Source organism: Pelmatolapia mariae, linkage group LG6 (assembly GCF_036321145.2).
Source record: "Pelmatolapia mariae isolate MD_Pm_ZW linkage group LG6, Pm_UMD_F_2, whole genome shotgun sequence".
NCBI lineage: Eukaryota > Metazoa > Chordata > Actinopteri > Cichliformes > Cichlidae > Pelmatolapia > Pelmatolapia mariae.
Window position 1 is genome coordinate 15357096 of NC_086232.1, and position 16549 is coordinate 15373644.

At 41.3% G+C, this 16549-nt stretch overlaps 1 protein-coding gene across 2 annotated transcripts in view; it reads right to left on the reverse strand.

Annotated features, from left to right (window-relative positions):
- Positions 1-16549, reverse strand: part of LOC134629035 (protein sidekick-1-like) — a 274623-nt gene that overhangs the window by 33546 nt on the left and 224528 nt on the right. For both annotated transcript variants that reach the window (XM_063475922.1, XM_063475921.1), the window contains 5 exons: positions 10911-11061; positions 6961-7201; positions 6530-6645; positions 3775-3961; positions 953-1051 (listed from right to left, as the gene is read on the reverse strand). In XM_063475922.1, coding sequence (XP_063331992.1) covers positions 953-1051; positions 3775-3961; positions 6530-6645; positions 6961-7201; positions 10911-11061 — 794 coding nt within the window. The remainder of the gene's footprint in view (positions 1-952; positions 1052-3774; positions 3962-6529; positions 6646-6960; positions 7202-10910; positions 11062-16549) is intronic.

Genomic DNA, 16549 nt, shown 5'->3' on the forward strand with positions numbered 1-16549 from the left:
AAATGCCTCACTGCACTGTGCCAAATTAGATTGTGCACCTTCTGTAGTCTTGTTTCTCCTCTGTCCACCTTCTGTGTCAGTCCCCCATGGGTGGAGAACCCAAGGAGAAATGAGGTAGTCCTGAGGACTAAAGAAACCAGTACTCTACAGCCCTTTGTATCTGCATAAACACACACAACACAAGCTCAGCAAGGACACAGTAGGGCTGTATATTTGTGTGTGTGTCTGTGTGATCGAGAGAGTGAGATTTGCCCTCCCACTCATCCTTCTGCTACAGAGTGGTGTCGCACTAAATGTCCTCCCGCTAACAATACAGTCACACATCACTCAAACTGTCCTGTTCAACTCGCTCTCCCACTGAGAGGACAAATACCACTCCTCACCCAGTTACTGCGTACACACACACACACACACACACACACACACACACACCTGCCCCTCCTATTACCTCTATACATCTACTGTCTGCTGTCTCTCCCCTTCTGTTCTCTCTCTTTCCAGCTCAGCAGCTCACACATTCCTCTCACCTCTCCTCCTCTCCTGGAGTGTTTTTCCGATTCACACCGCATGGTGTTCTTGGCAATCTCAAAAACAGGTGATAATGCATGAATCTGCACATTTATTTATAAATATATATAGATGGCCATATTTATTAGGAAAGGTGCCTTAAGCACCTACAGCTGTCTTTTTCAGGTACAGACACATATACAGAGACAGCGGGAATCTTTTCCATTTTACAGTTTGTACTTGTCACAGTAGATGTGTTTGTTTGTGTGTGTGTGTGTGTGTGTGTGTGTGTGTGTGTGTGCGCGCGCGCGCGTGTGTGTGTGCGTGCGTGCGTGTGTGGCTGAAAATGCAAAATCATTTGCTACAAGCATGAAAAATGGATTATGATTTAAATGTTGCTTTCAAATATCTGCTCACTTGTATATGTGGGCGTTTGTTTTTATACCTAATATGATGCCGTTGGGGGATGCAGGTGGCTGCCAGACCACCCTAATGGATGACAATCGAACTTCTGGAAACACCATCCTGACAGGGGGCCCTGGGACTGGAGAGAAAAATAGAGAAAGGAGTTGGCAGCAGAATTAAAAGATATTAATACACAATTTAAGAGAAAAGCAGCAGCGGCAGCAGCGGCAAGAAAAAGAGGCTCAAAAGAAGTGCTTCAGTTCGGTAATGAGAAAAAGAGTATCTCAGCATCTGGCTCTTATACTGTAATATGTTAGCATTATAGCACACAGATGTATGTGCATATGCTCTCCACATATACACGCCAAAACACACAGACACAGACACACGCACACACACAAATATATACATTGAGTGAGTTTCTTACACATCTTTAAGAGGTACTTGTAAAAGACACAAAACAGAAAATGTAACTTCTTTCAGCCTCACTCGGGCTGTCGTTGTTCCTGATAAAAGCACATGTTCCACACCAGCAAATACATGTCAACGTATGTCTGTGTGTGTGTGTGCTTGTGGGTACAGTAGGTGTATGCGTAGGTTCATTATACATCGCCGGGAATTGACTTCCTCATTCTTGTTTCATCCTGAAATGAGAAAAACTTTTCAAACGTGACACCGTTTGATAGAGGAGAGCGAGTGTGTCTATGAGCGTTTCAGTCTGTGTGTGTGTGTGTGTGTGAGCAAATGTGAGTTTCTGTGCATATGTGTGAGTGCCCAAGTGTACTTTATGATTCAGAAAAGAACAAGCCAGGTTACTGCCATCCTGAAAAGTCTGCCGTGGTTACCAGGTTGATGCAGAGGCGTGGAACACATGAACACAAATACCCACGGCTGGGTGATTAATGAAATCATTGATTATGTTCTTTCATGCTTCTCTAAAACGCCTCACTCACTGTTTAGTTCAGCTGCAGCAAAGATGACACAAAGAGGGCCTTTTGTGATCAATCAATCTGTATGTAGGAGGTAAAAGTTATAACAAAGTATCTGTAGATGAATCTGCAGAAGAATCAGAATGATCTCCTTTGTCTCAAGATCACAGCAACTCTTTTATAATGCTCACTTCTCCTTTCTTTCTATGTAGATCCCTTGAAGGCCTGGGTTTGTAGTTGCCACTTTCTCTTCCCACACACCTCACATGATGGCAACAGATGATCTTGTAAATTCATAGCTCGGGGTTTAAGGCAAATTCAGACTTGCCTAAACCCCAAACAAATAAAACTGTGCCCCCTACCAACTTATTTATTTATTTAATAAACAAACAACTTTCAAAGTTTAATAAATCTTTGTTTTGTTTTTCTAAAGTCAGCGACAAATCATGTTGAATATTCACCAAATATTGAAGAAAACAGCTTTAATTATGATTTTTGCCAGATTCAAACAGCCCAAAATATCCACATACTACAGCTACAGAGGCAGGTGCACCTTCTTCTTTTTTTATGCAGTTGGTGTGCCACAGGGATGCGTATTAGGACTACTGCTCTTCTTCATACAGCTAGGTCAATAAGTATTTGGACAATGACACTATTTTTGAAATATGCTTGAAGTATGCTTCTGCATACAACACTTTCTTTCAAGACTTTGGTGTCCCTGAGTTGGCCAGAGCATTCCTTCCTTTTACGATTTTACCAGATTCTAAATTTGGTAGATTTATTTTGTTTTTTCAGCCTAATGATGGCTTCCCTCGCTTCTCTACTCAATCAACATCTGATTTGGATTTCATACTGAGAGCTCCAGTGAGCATCTACCAAAAGTAAATTCAACAATTAGAATTAACTCCACTCCACTTCACTTTATCTCTATTTTTTTTAATGAAATAACAAGAAAACGGTGATTAAAATGTCAACCAACCTCTTAAAATGTGTATAAAAACAGCAGTAAACAGTTCCTAAACTGTTAATACAATACTTTTGTTAAATCCCTTGAGTTGAAAGTGAAAGTCTGCACTTCAATTACATGTTGATTTTTTGTTTCCTACTCCACTGTGGTGCTGTACAAAGTCAAACGTTAAAAAAACATACAAAAATTGTGTGCTCTTACGGACAGTGCTGCAGTCTGCCTTTGATGTTGCTCAGTCTTGTTCAACTCCTCTTAAGCTGTGTTAAACACAGACAAATCCAACTTTATGGTATTTTCAAATTGCAAAGAGTTGCTGTCTAATCTTCCTAACGTCATAACTATTAAAAGGGCTGAAACTGAAGTGTTCAGAACACATATGTATTTAGGCAATATTACAGATCAGATCTTATCATATAAAATTCACACTGATAGGTCCATCTAACAAGTACAAATCTCTCTCCCTCCAGGTGTGGAAACCCTTGACTTCTGCTACTTTTACTGGACGGTGATCGGCTCTTTATGAATGCACCTAATCAGCATCTAGAAAAAGTATACTACTCTCTTTGAAGGTTTATGGATGGATGAATTTGTATGACCACAGACTTCATAATGGCAGAGTTTTCCTCTTATCTGTGTATATTGCAGACAGAACTGGTTACAATGCAGGAAGTCAATTTTAAAGGACTGAGAAAACAGTGCTCTTGGTCAAGGGGACTTACTTTGAAGTTGCAGTGACATTCGCTTTAAACTGAACCTTTTTGTTCCTGATGCATATGGATCTGGGTCTTATTTGCACTTGCTTGTGCTGTGTGTCAGTTATATGTGTGTGATTACTTGTGATTGTCTGTAAGTGATAAATCCCACTTGGACACATCACTCTTGAATTAGTACTTACAAGATAGAAGATATGAAAACATATATTAAAAAGCTGCTGATTAGACAGGGTAAGAGAAAACTGGGTCCTACCATCTTCTTTGGTTCTTAGCAGTATGCGGTTGCTGGGTGGGCCGTCACCCATACGTGTGTATGCCAGCACCTGCAGCATGTACACTGTGTATTTTTGGAGGGCCCCGAGGAGCAGCGACACACTCCCCTCTCCTTCTGCCACCTGAACACTGGGGGGACCTTCTGAGTCTTTCTTGCTGTATAAAACCTGCACAAAGCGACCAAAACAAATATATCTCACATAAAAAAGAAAAAAAAAAACATACACAGAAATGAACAAACACATTTAGCAGTCTGTTTCAATTTTGTTCAGACAGCGGCGTGTGTCTGTAGCCTAAACACACCTATCTTAGATGTACATCAGGCTACTGCAATAATTATCTGAATAACAATAACAATAATATGCTATTTTTTTTATATACAGCACAGAATGCAACACCGTTTAAAGAAATTAAGTAATAAATTCCAAAATATAATCAGTTAAGGCTACAAAAAAGCAGAACATAAAAAAGCAAATTAAAAAAACAAACAAAACAACAACTGATGTGCATCTCCGTGTAGGGTCACAGCGAGGCAAAGCTGTGTTTCCAGTGTTTAAATGTGCAGGATAAAGCACCATTATGCTTAATCAGTGTTCACGTCTCAGTCTATTACAGGTGATTCTTTACTTAGGTGTTCCCATTTATGAATTTGGACATCTGATATATTTGACTTTTTATAGTCTGTGATCAAAAGGTTTTTACACTACCTGGTTTGCACTGACCAAACATCCTGGAGATTATTTTAAGGACCCCAAATCTGTATTTTCTAAGTTATTAAGGTGACACAATATTAGTGTTCCATCCATTATCTGCTTTGCAGCACATAACTGGGTCAAAAACACATAAAGTTATTCTCGGCTCTAAAAAAAAAAATTTGTTTTTCACGCAGGCATACAAAGTGTATTTGTTTTTCAGCTGCTGGTTTAGTGTGCTTGCAAGTATTTCTAACACTAGAGTGGTGTGCGTGGAACTGACTCACAATACAGTGCCAGTGCTAATCATAGTCAAGTCAACGATGGAGCGCGCGAGCCTGAGCGACGATGTGACTCAGCGATGTGTTTTTGACAGCCACGGAGGACAACGGCACAGAAAAACAGGCTTCATCACCTCAAACAACAAAAACCGATCCTAAAATTAAAATGACATTAGTGCCAGCCACTAAGAAAACAAAACGGTGCACGCTGTACTTTTACAGTTTCTGATTTTAAAAAATATGTCAGGAGCTGCTCGCTCTTTTTTTTGTTCTTCGTTTTTCGCCTTTTCTTTTTTTTTAATATTCATGAACGTGAACATCAATACCGCACACTTAAAACCATTTGAGGGAAAATGTCACCTTAAACCCAAGTGTCTAAAAACAGAAATAGTCTTAAGGAGTGCACAGCAGGAAGCAGCAGCAACTATTCAGCATCTACTAGCGCATGGAAGGTGTTAAAAAGCTGCTGCTGGCAGCCACTTCCCATCTATTAACATGTTAGGCATGCAGCTCAGTGTGATCCTCAGGAGGGCACAAGAAAACACACAGATGTGGAGTGTGATGTGCTTTGGGCATGGTGGATGACCTGGATTCCACACAGCGTTTTTCTTTTTTTAATAGATGGCACCAGTTTATATCACACAGTCACAGCCTATTTTCCTTTGCAGATTTATGTATTTATAACACAACCATGTCCACGGGTTTGAGGATGAATTCTCTCCCTTTTAAATCTTTGTTCTGCCGTCTTGTGTTTGGGTGGAGATTAAGAGGTGAACTCACTGCTGCTTCTATATTAGCACAAATATTTTTCTTTAATTTTTTTTCTTTTGATGAATGTTTGAGAGGCAACTTAAAAATGCAGACAATTGCTGTGTGTTTTCCTTTTTATTTAAAAGCCAAAGCAAGTGGAGTACATAAATCACTCCAGGGTGAGCTTTGGAGTCCAAAAAAAACCCTACCCCAAAAAACAGGTGCACCCACACAGGTGTGACTGCCAGTGCCAAAAGTGATGAGAAAATGAGTGCACCTTGCACTTCACTATCAACACTGTTCTTCCAGCTCTTTCTCTGAAACCTGCAGCTTATGTCAAGTATGTCTTCGATGGGGTTCACAATGAGACAGACATGTCTGCTTTTTTTTTTTTGGAAATACGAGAAAGGGAAAGCTTTAATTTGGCAGATGTGGATAGACTGCGGGCTATGTATCTTTAGTGGGTGGAAAGGCTGGACTTGAATACTCATGCGGAGTCTGTAAAGCACAGTCAATCCACGAATATGCACACAAACATCCCATTTTCTTGCCTAGACTGAATTTTATGTACTAAATTACAAATAAAGTAATTGCAAAACCAGCAGCCTTTGTGGATTATTGTTCGTTTTTGTGAATGAATAATCCAGCTATTGTTTCTACTACAACATCACACAAACTGCTGTTTTATGAAAGCGTATTAATCACTAAAGCCTCTCTCACATGCATGCGTGTGATTACACGCAAATGGCCCCCAAACACACTTACTGCAGCGGGGTGCTTTTAAAAGCATTAAAGTAGGAAGAACAAACTGGAGCAATTACAGGATGTTGCATCATGTTTAGCTTATATCAGATTGTGAGTGTGAGTTATATGTGTGTGTGTGTGTGTGTGTGTGTGTGTGTGTGTGTGTGTGTGTGTGTGTGTGTGTGTGTGTGTGATTGCTGCACGAAGTCATAATGGACTAAAGAGGTCAAGTAGGGATGCCAGGATACGACTTGCAGGTTTTATTCACCTTATATCCCAGAATGACTCCATTCTTCTGTGACGGAGGGAGAGCAGACCACATGAGCAGGATCTTGCTGGAACTCACTGCCTCAGCAGTCACATTCACTGGAGATCCAGATGGAACTAGCGAGCACACAGAGAAACACACACACACACACACACACCGCTCAGTGCTACTTCACTCTCTGAACCAATCTTCGATTTTATCTCAATCATCTCCTCCTCCCTCTCCCCATCAATCTTAATCTCGCTGAAACAGAGGGAGAGTGTAGAGGGCACAGAGAGGTGGCAGGATGAGAGGAGACACGGGGAGGTAATGGGAGCACTTTATTCCTCATCCATCTGCCTTCTTATACCCAGCAAATACAATATCTTACAGACATCTCTGCTGGACACTTGCAAAGATGAAAGATGGATCAATGAGGTCTATGTTCATACCAGATTCAGCGGTCTGTGCTGCGACAGTTTGACTCCACGGTCCTGGTCCTATAGAGTTGAAGGCTTGTATCTGAACCTGGTACTGGGTAAAGGGATTTAGACCTTCTAATGTGGCCTCACTGGTGCCCCCAGTACCCTTCACATCCTCATTCCTGTTCTCCCCCTGACCGTCTGTCTTGGACACCCGCAGACGGTAGCCCACAGTCTCTGGACTGCTGTTGTACTCAGATTCTGAAAGAGGCTGGAAGGAAACAAACAGTGAGAGGAAGAGAGGAGCAGATTAGAGAGAAATACTTGTATTTATTGTTCCTGTCATGTTGCCAAGGTCATGTTGCATTCCTCCATACTTGTGCATGGAAGTACACACGAATGCAAGAAATCAGTATAAGACTCACATCACATGGAGGAAGCTGTTTTCACAACACTCTCCCGAGCAAATCTTTTTTTTTTTTTCATCTGATTTTGCTCTTTGTTCCCATATTGACTCAAAAAATGCAGGTGAGCATGTCACAGCCTTGAACTGTAGAAGCATCACAATAATTTGTGCAACAACTTGTGAAGTGAGCATCAATCTACTTGAGGGCAGTTAATTAATTTCGGCAGCAATTAATTGAGGGGAGAGAGACTAAAAAAATAGTGGTTAACATGCTGATACAACAAAAAAGGAAATGTAAGAAAGTTTTCAAAGGACTCTGCAGTGCTGGAAAAAAACGTACGTCCTTACTGCTTTAATAGGAATTCAGACAATAAGTATTGTATTTGATCATCAGCAAGTGTGAGCACCTCTATAAAAGGAGGTGGTTTGGCAGTTTGCTGGGCTGGAGTATTTAGGTGTTCATAACATACTACTAAATAAAAAAACAATGGCTACATCTCATGACAGTACAAATAGAAAAAGACTGAACAGGTATCTCTTGGTTGGAAGGGTTCCAGGAGAAAGACTCTCTAAAATGAACATCCATCCATTCAAATTCATTCATGTTCATGTTCAGCCAAATCAACATAGCAGCACAGGTTAGGATTGAAAGGTTCAGCATGTGAAGAAACCACAAAACTTCTGGAACAATGTCCTTTAGACAGACAACTTTAAAGTGACGATGTACGGCCATAATGCAGAGCGCCATGTTTGGAGAACACAACACATCAGCACAAACATGTCATACCAACTGTAAAGCATGTCGGTGGAAAGTTGATGATTTGGGCTAAGTCTCCAGCCACAGGACCCGGGCACCATGCCGTTACTAAGTCAACTACGAACTCCTCTGTATACCAAAGAATTTTAGAGTCAAATGTGACACCAACAGCTCTGTCCAACAGGACAGCAAATCTACCATCTAACCATTCAGAATTCCCTTGAGGCAGTGATTCCCAAGCTTTTTTTGCTGGGCCCCCCTTTGTTTTACAAGAAAAATGTTCGCGCCCCCCCCCCGCGCACGCACACACACACACGCACGCACAAACACTTCCTCCAACAACACACACCCATATTTTGCTCCATTGCGGTTTATTTCACACCTCAAACAATTAAGTAAATACAAGTAATCTGCAATAAAATAAACTATTAACTCTTTTACGCTACGCCCACACCTACACAGGTATTTTTGAAAACGCAGCTGTTTCGTCCACACGTAAACGGCGTTTCGAATCACCAAAAACTGAGATTTTTCAAACTCCTTTTTTGTGTGTGGACGAGGAATACAGAGTTCATCACGCAACGTCAAAGGTATGTGCCTTTTTTCACGTCACGCTGTGCCCCACGTTATTGTTTACATGAGATGAATTGCAGAATGGCAGATATTCAGATTAACAGTAACAGTATTTTGTCTCTATCTTAAGGTTTTACACGCTTACATATACACACGCAGTTACTGTCCCTCTATTTGGAAAGGCAGAGGCGTCACGGTGTGATTACATGTAGTTGTTTTTTTCCTGTGTAGTAATATTCAACATTGCTATCAATACATTTTTCAAAAAAATGCCTCTCTGTGCAAAATGGGTTTAAAAACATAAAAAACTGTTGGATGTTGTTTGTCTGTGATTTAGACAGGGGGAATAAATCGTGGCAGGATCAGCCTGATATTATTTGTATCCCACTGTAACTTTACTGTATAAAGAGCTAACATCTCCAAAATGTCAGGAGTAGTTAGTCGTTACAAGAAGTGTTTGTGAACTAAAAATCAAGAATGTGGGATACTGTTTGCTCGTGATTTGGAGAGCCCAGCGCGTGCTCCCGACAAAGGGAAAACCAATTCTGCAGGGGAGACCTACCTTGGCACTTGTGCAGGTGAAGCCAAAGGGAAGACATGCTTCACCATATTTTCTAGTCTTTGGCTTAGAATGAAGTTGGTTTGGAAACATATTCAACGATGCTTCATCTCCTGCTTTGCGTTTGTGTGGGAGCCCCGTCAAAAACCTGTCCAATATGCTAGCAGTGTCCAAGCGTTGTTGTTTTTATTTTTTTTCCCTTTTCATACCGCGCCCCCCCTGCAATGGCTCTGCGCCCCCCCCAGGGGGCGGGCCCCACACTTTGGGAAGGTCTGCCTTGAGGTATTTCTTTCCAAAGTTAAATATTTATTGCTAGGTAAAAGTGTATTTTTTAAGTGCTGTGGTGATAAAATCTGACAAACTCACTGATTTCTAATAAGCCCCAACATAGCAATCACAAGTCAGAAACTGAAGAAAGCTATTTGAAATGTGAAATCGCCAAAACCGAAAATGTGAGCATGTTGTGAAATGTAGGAGTCCGTCACTCATGGTAACAAGCTGACTGAGAAAACGGCTCTCCACAATATGATGAACAAGTGAAAAAAAGGCATTTTTGTAGCACTCGAGAATATGGTTATTTTTGTTATTGTGTCAAAGTACATCAAAAAACCTTTTACCATTTTCTCCCCTTTGACATCCCATCTCCTGATCCTTTTCTCTCCATCTACTTCTTTTCCCCATCTTAGTCACCCTCTGTCATCTTCTTTTACTCACTTCCATTAACTTCCATTTTCATTTCCTGCGACCCTCTCTTCGTCTCCTGTCCACACTTTTTCTGTCATCTCATTCTGCCCCTGACCCACCCTTGATCATGCATTACTTCCACAACCATTACTCATTGTCCTAAAATCATGTCAGCAGAAAGTTCAGGTTGCTCACAGTATATAAGTCTGCAGCAGATTTTAACCAACACTGTACACAGTGTTTGCTCTGTGCTGTGCAACAGATAAGGAAGTGAGACACCCAGTCATTTTAAATACCCTGGTGATTTAGCTCAGCTTAGCATTTAGGAGCCATAATACAGAATGTCACATTAGCTTTATTACCCTTAATATGCAGCTTAGAATAATAGCCTTAGCTAAAACCATTGTGACGGTTCCATTACAGCAGAAAACCTAGCATAGCTGAGGCTGGGCGCTAACATGCAGGTAAAATCCCATTAGCATGCTGCACAGGTAGCCCATAGCACCTCAGTGTCTGTGTCTGATTTGACAGGCTCTTTTTCTCATTCCAACTCTTAAATGGAAAATACTCTGCTCTCCATTTATGTTATAATAGAAGGGGGGAAGGGGGAGTGAAGGAGAGATGGAGGGAAAAGAGAGAGGGATGAAGAGCAGGAACAAGAGCAAAAACAGAAAAGACAGTGAGGAGAAAATTACATTGCAGTTTGTACAGCTAGCAGTCCACATGGTGAATGGGAAATGTGACAGATTAGTGTTAGCACTGATAACCAGGAGAGACACTGATTACAGCCTGTCAACCACTCAACCTGTTCAGTCCTGCTGCTGCAGAGTGCACGTGCACATACATATGCACACGAGAACTAAAGTGGGAGCAAAGACAACGAGATGCAGCGCAAAGAAACAAAGGCAGTCCAAATTAACCCTCTCTGAAGGAGTGTAAAGGGGCAGAATCAGGGTGGAAGGTTTCACAGTTTACTGTGTGTCTGGTATGTGTGTTAGTACCTTCCAGCTGAATCGCAGGCTGGTCTGTGTAGCAGACAGAAGGCTGAGGTCAGAGGGGTGTGTGTCTGGGGCAGCCTGTAAGGTCTGAATCAGCCTAGAGGGGGCGCTCATGGGACTGGATCCGACGATGTTCACCTGCTGCATCCTGAACCTGGTGCGAACAGAAAGCAAAGTTACAGGAATAGTCATTGTATACAAGGTGAGCTCATTTCACATAAAGCCAGTGAAAGCAGTTTAATGTCTTTTATGCTTTTCAGAGTCAGAAAAGACAATTCTGATAATATGATATTGATCAGGGGAGCTTAATAGGCTTGGAGACAGCAATTTATAACAATCAGGCTGTGGGGGTGTGTTCGGGTTCAATACGTTTCTTCAAATATTTTCAATTCAAGTCCCATCAGCCTCAATTTGCCTCTGAGTGTAACACTAATTAGCAAATCTCGACGTGGCGTGGTAAAGTTTCTACCTGCTAAACATCATCACTGTCATTGTTTGTCGACTCTTAGGGCTCACTAATCACACAGCTGGGTGTGAGCGGCAAATGTTTTCATTTTCAAAGGTGATGGTGCAATCTGATCCAAATGTGGAAAAGAGGCTGCATAAATTATTAACAGGAGAATACAGAATCAGCAGGGGCACGAGTTGGTAATGACCAATCACAAGCCCCTCTGCTCATCTCATCCACTCCAAAAGCAGCACCAGATAAATCAGGGAATAGAAGACAGAGGTTAATGTTCATGAAGCACCTTTAAAATAAAACAGATATGGATAAACATACATGCTTAGCAGTAGAATGAACAGACTGTGATTGGACCTGCAGGAATATTGGGCTTTGCACACAATTACTAAACCAATTATCTGGGACTCAGTGTTTTTTCTCAGTATTTACACACACTGGCCACTTTATTAGCTACAGCTAGTACTGGCATGGAGCCTTTTTGCCTTCAGATCTGCCTTGACTCTTCATAGATTCAACGATCTGCTGGAACCATTCCTCAGAGATTTTGCTCCATATTGACATTACAGCACCACACAGTTGTGGCATATTTGTCAGCTGCGCATCCGTGGTGATCTGTTCCATTGAGATCTGGTGACTGTGGAGGCCATTTGAGAACAGTGATACAAGTTTACATGGCTCATTATACTGCTCAAAGCAACATTAGATAGATGGGTACACTGTGGTCATAAAGGTCGGCAACAATCCTCAGGTAGGCTGTGATGTTTGAGGGGCACACTTTGGGCTCCTTAGTATCAATATCAAAATATCCCTGACACCATTACACCATGACCAGCAGCCTGAACCAATGACACAAGGCAGGATGTATCCATGCTTTCACGCTGTTTATGCCAAATTCTGATCATACCATCTGAGTGCCACAGCAGCACCAGGCATGTTGTAGCTTCAGTTTCCTGTTTTTAGCTGACAGGAGTGGCTCAAGTGTGGCATTCTGCTGTTTGACGCAAAGTGTCTGATTATTCAAACCAATCCATCTGCCCCAACCATGGCACATTCAAAGTCACTTAAATCACATTCTTCACCATTCTGATGCTCAGTTTGAACTTCAGCAGGTGATCTTGACCTTGTCTACGTGCCATGTTTTGTTGCCATTTGATTGGTTGATTAGATATTTAGATTATGGGGTAGCTGAACATAAGGACATAATAAAGTGGCTGGTGAGTGCACATTAAAGACCAATAAACACGAGCAGGTCTGTGTCAAAAGTATCAGTCTTTATCCAACAGAGGGGAAAAATGTGGTTAATGTTATTTAAATCACAGTGTAATGTCTGGTGAGTTTTTAGGTTGCGGATGAAAGGATTCACACTGCGTCATGTGTGCATAAAGTAAGCAGGTTTTTGATTTTTGCCATCCAGTTGGTCTGAGCAGAGGGGAATACAATAATCCAATAAAACCCATCAATGGTCCTTCTGCCTCCACTATCAGAGCATCACTTTGTTTACATTTTTGCTTTTATACTCTTAATAAAACTGGAATTTGGAATCTATGAAATTAAGATCTGGCCCACTCCTGCTGCATACCAAGAGGTTTAAAATGAATGAAGCCTTGGTGGTTTAAATCAGCAAACAGTACAGATAACTACAGGAGTTTGATCAACTACATCTGAAAAATTCCATTTGTTTCTCTCACTTTTTTTGGAAATCCAGGTCACTGGATTACATTGATATGTAATAATCTCTTCAGTTATGCAGCTATCAAAGTGCTGTAGTAGTGCTGTGGTAAAAAAAACCCCACACATCATTTAAGAGACGTGTTTTGTGATTTTGGAGAGTCTGACTGTGTTCTACGATAATTCTCTGTGTCTGTGAGAAGATGTGGTCTAAGCAGATTTAGGCACAAATGAAATTTCATGCCAAAAAAGGTTCACGCAAATTGAACTGTGCTGCCTAATCAGCATATAACCACACTTTCAGCTGTGCTCCTTCTTTGGGCAAACACGTTTGTCTGGTGCCAGAAAATTATCAAACAGATGCAGATCCAAGAAAACAGACTTTCAAAAACAGGCTTGCAAAACCTCTATTAGCTGTGTGACCTGACAGATGAGCTGTTAGTGTGTCTGGTCACTAGTTTAAATCCCAGCTGGCCAGACCGCTGCTGCATGTCTACTCACTTTACCACATTTGCTGGAACCACATGTGTAGCTTAGGTTGGAGCACCGAGGGAGCTGGAGGTTAATTGCACATGCGCTACTTGGATTTATCATGGATTTTAATAAATCAGATGTGCTTCAGCTAAATTTCTGCTTATATTCAAAATTTCCATTGAAAACAGGTCAGACATGCAAGTATCTCTGCTGTGGGAAGAATTTAAGGAATCAGTAGAGGCTGACCGATATGGCACTGTTACTGTTATTAGAGGATTTGAAAGTCTCATACTCGGATACTTCGGCTGATATATTTTTCTTTCAGGCACACAAAACAGAATGGCTCCTAAGGCTAGTGCAGGGGTCAGCAACCTTTATTACCCAAAGAGCCATTTGGACCCGGTTACCACGCAAAAGAAAACACTGGGAGCTGCAAATACTTTTTGACATCTAAAATGAAGATAACACTGTATATATTGTTTTTTACCTTTATGCTTTGTGTGAACAACTAAGGTGTGTTGCTTATGAAATCCATGAAGTGCTACAGAGAAAATTACATTTTATTTATGTAATTAACACATTTTGAACTCTTAAAGAAACATAACAAAAGGAAAGACACCCAGCTGAACTAAAATGATCCATGTAGCAAACAAAAACTGTTGTGAGCCGCCATCCTTATATCGCCTTTGGACTTTTGGAGCCTTGATCTGGCTTTTAAAAAATAACTGGAAAAAAAACACTATGCTGCTGAAAAATGAAAAATAGATATTTGCAAAATTCTGCCTAAATATGTCTTTTACCTGGTTAATGTGTGTGGCGGGGCGTGGTCTGCAGCGCCGCTGCAGGGGAGGCAGACGCACCTGAGCGGCACCCGCAATCACGCCTCGCCGCCTTAACGTCTGTGCTATCTATGCTGTTATGTTGGTATGTGTCGGCCTGTGAGCTGAAAAGCTACAGCCGGCTGTATGCGTACAGCAACCGTGTGTGAAAAGTGGTCAATAAAGAGATGCTGAAAAGCATGTTCATGCAAACATCGTCGGGTCTGCGTGGTATGTTTACAATGGGACTTCTGCTCCTGAACCTCTGCGCACAGCGTCTGCAAATCGGGGCTGTACGAAGTCACTTTCATCTTTACGCAGGACTGTAAGCTGTCATCTGTGAGGCGTGAGCGGTGTTTGTTTTTAACATAGTTCACGGTGGAGAATAGCTGCTGACATAATGTGGATCCGGAGATCCATAATTGGCCTACCTGGGGTTGAAAGTCTCGATAAATGCACGCCGTTTCGGCGGGTATACCGACTTCCGCGAGTGTGACGCTTATTTTGAGCGATGAAAAAAATAATAGAATATGATTTTATTTTTATACTTCAATATCACAATAATCTTCCAATTTAGAACTACAAGTTAAAAAAGAACTAACATAAATAAATTACACTTTAGCTAATTATAATTTATTTTCCCAAACCACGCGGAGCCACAATATAAGGACTAAAGAGCCGCATGCGTTGCTAGCAGGGAAGTTGCACAACACCCTCTGGTGGACAAACGATGCAACATTAACATGCAGCTGATAACATGGCTGAAGGGTGTTTCTCCTGTTTTCTTTATTTTTTAAACCAGTCATTATAAATACAGATACTGACATATCAGCCAATAGCTAATACTGAGTGACAATATCAGCCTGCTGATAAATCAGGTACATTTAGAGCTGAATAAAAACAAGGACAGACAACTTTACCTTGCTTAGTTTTTTTGCAAAAACACTAAACTCGTAAAACATCGTTTTATGTCCTGATATTAGACCCACTCCTGCAATCTTATCAGGAGCTGCCTGCAAGCTCACAGCAATAGAGGAGTTGCTGCTGAGTGGTTGACTGAGACCACTGAACACTGAGTGTGTGTCAGAGAGAATTACATTTACCACTCAAGGTCCAGTTGTTGTATAAACTCATAATTCATATTTTGCCAATAAAAAAGCTCTATTGGTGAGTGAAAGAGACCTCCTTCTGTTAGAGGCATTTCTCTCTGAGTAATGTTAGCGTTTCTTTCCTAAATAAACCCTCTGCTTCCTTTATACTTTTATTGGAGATGAGGACGGGGGACAAATGCACAAGTTCCAAATATTGGGGGACACATACCCAGAAAACTACAGCTGCAAATCAAAACAAGAAAACAAAACAAAAAAAAACTGTACTTGCACATTTTTTAAATGTATGTCAGACATCCACATGTAACTTTACTGAAGAGGAAGCAAAACTTACTGAATGGAGCACAGATTAACAACCATTTCAGTTTTCTGTGCTCAGATCAAATTTGTCCCATCTCATATATATATGATATTTCTTTCAGTATTTTGATCTGGAACTCTCCACCAGAGTTTGTTTAGTTGACTGATGGTGCCACGTATTCAGTCAGTAAAAGTGATATAAGAAAGCAGACCTGTAGGTGAACATAGAGCCATTAGGGAGTATTTGTTACTTTTGTAACTTCTAAAAGAAGCCGTGCTTCTGTGTGGCTTTGAACGATAAACCGTGTGAGCGTGCAGGTTGTGTAAGAGACTACATCTTTGAGTTTTTGTCCCTGTATTGGGAGATAGAGAGCAGGGTGTAAAGAGGGACTTAAAGCAGGGGATAAGAAATACTGACAAGTGCATCACTTCATCTAACGTCCCAATGGTGTTGCCTGTGACAACATAATCCCTGTGAGTGTACGGCGCGTGCATACACACACTGCAATCCCATTACAGATGAAGGCCGAGATACAGAGAGCAAGAGGAAGGCATGGTCAGATCACCCGATAAATAGAGAAGATAGGCAGACAGATAGCTAGAGAAGGAGAAGGAAAGAGTGAGAGAGAGTGAGAGGGGAAAAGTTGCTGCTGTTCAGAATGGCGATTGATCACATACACAAAATACAAGCTCCCCCTGAGGAGGGATTACAGACACTCCGCTGTCCTCCTCCATTTCCTCCTCTCCTCGTCTCTAATCCCTTTGTCTCGTCTTCTCTTTAATGTGTTCTGCTGCCCTTCCCACTTTCTG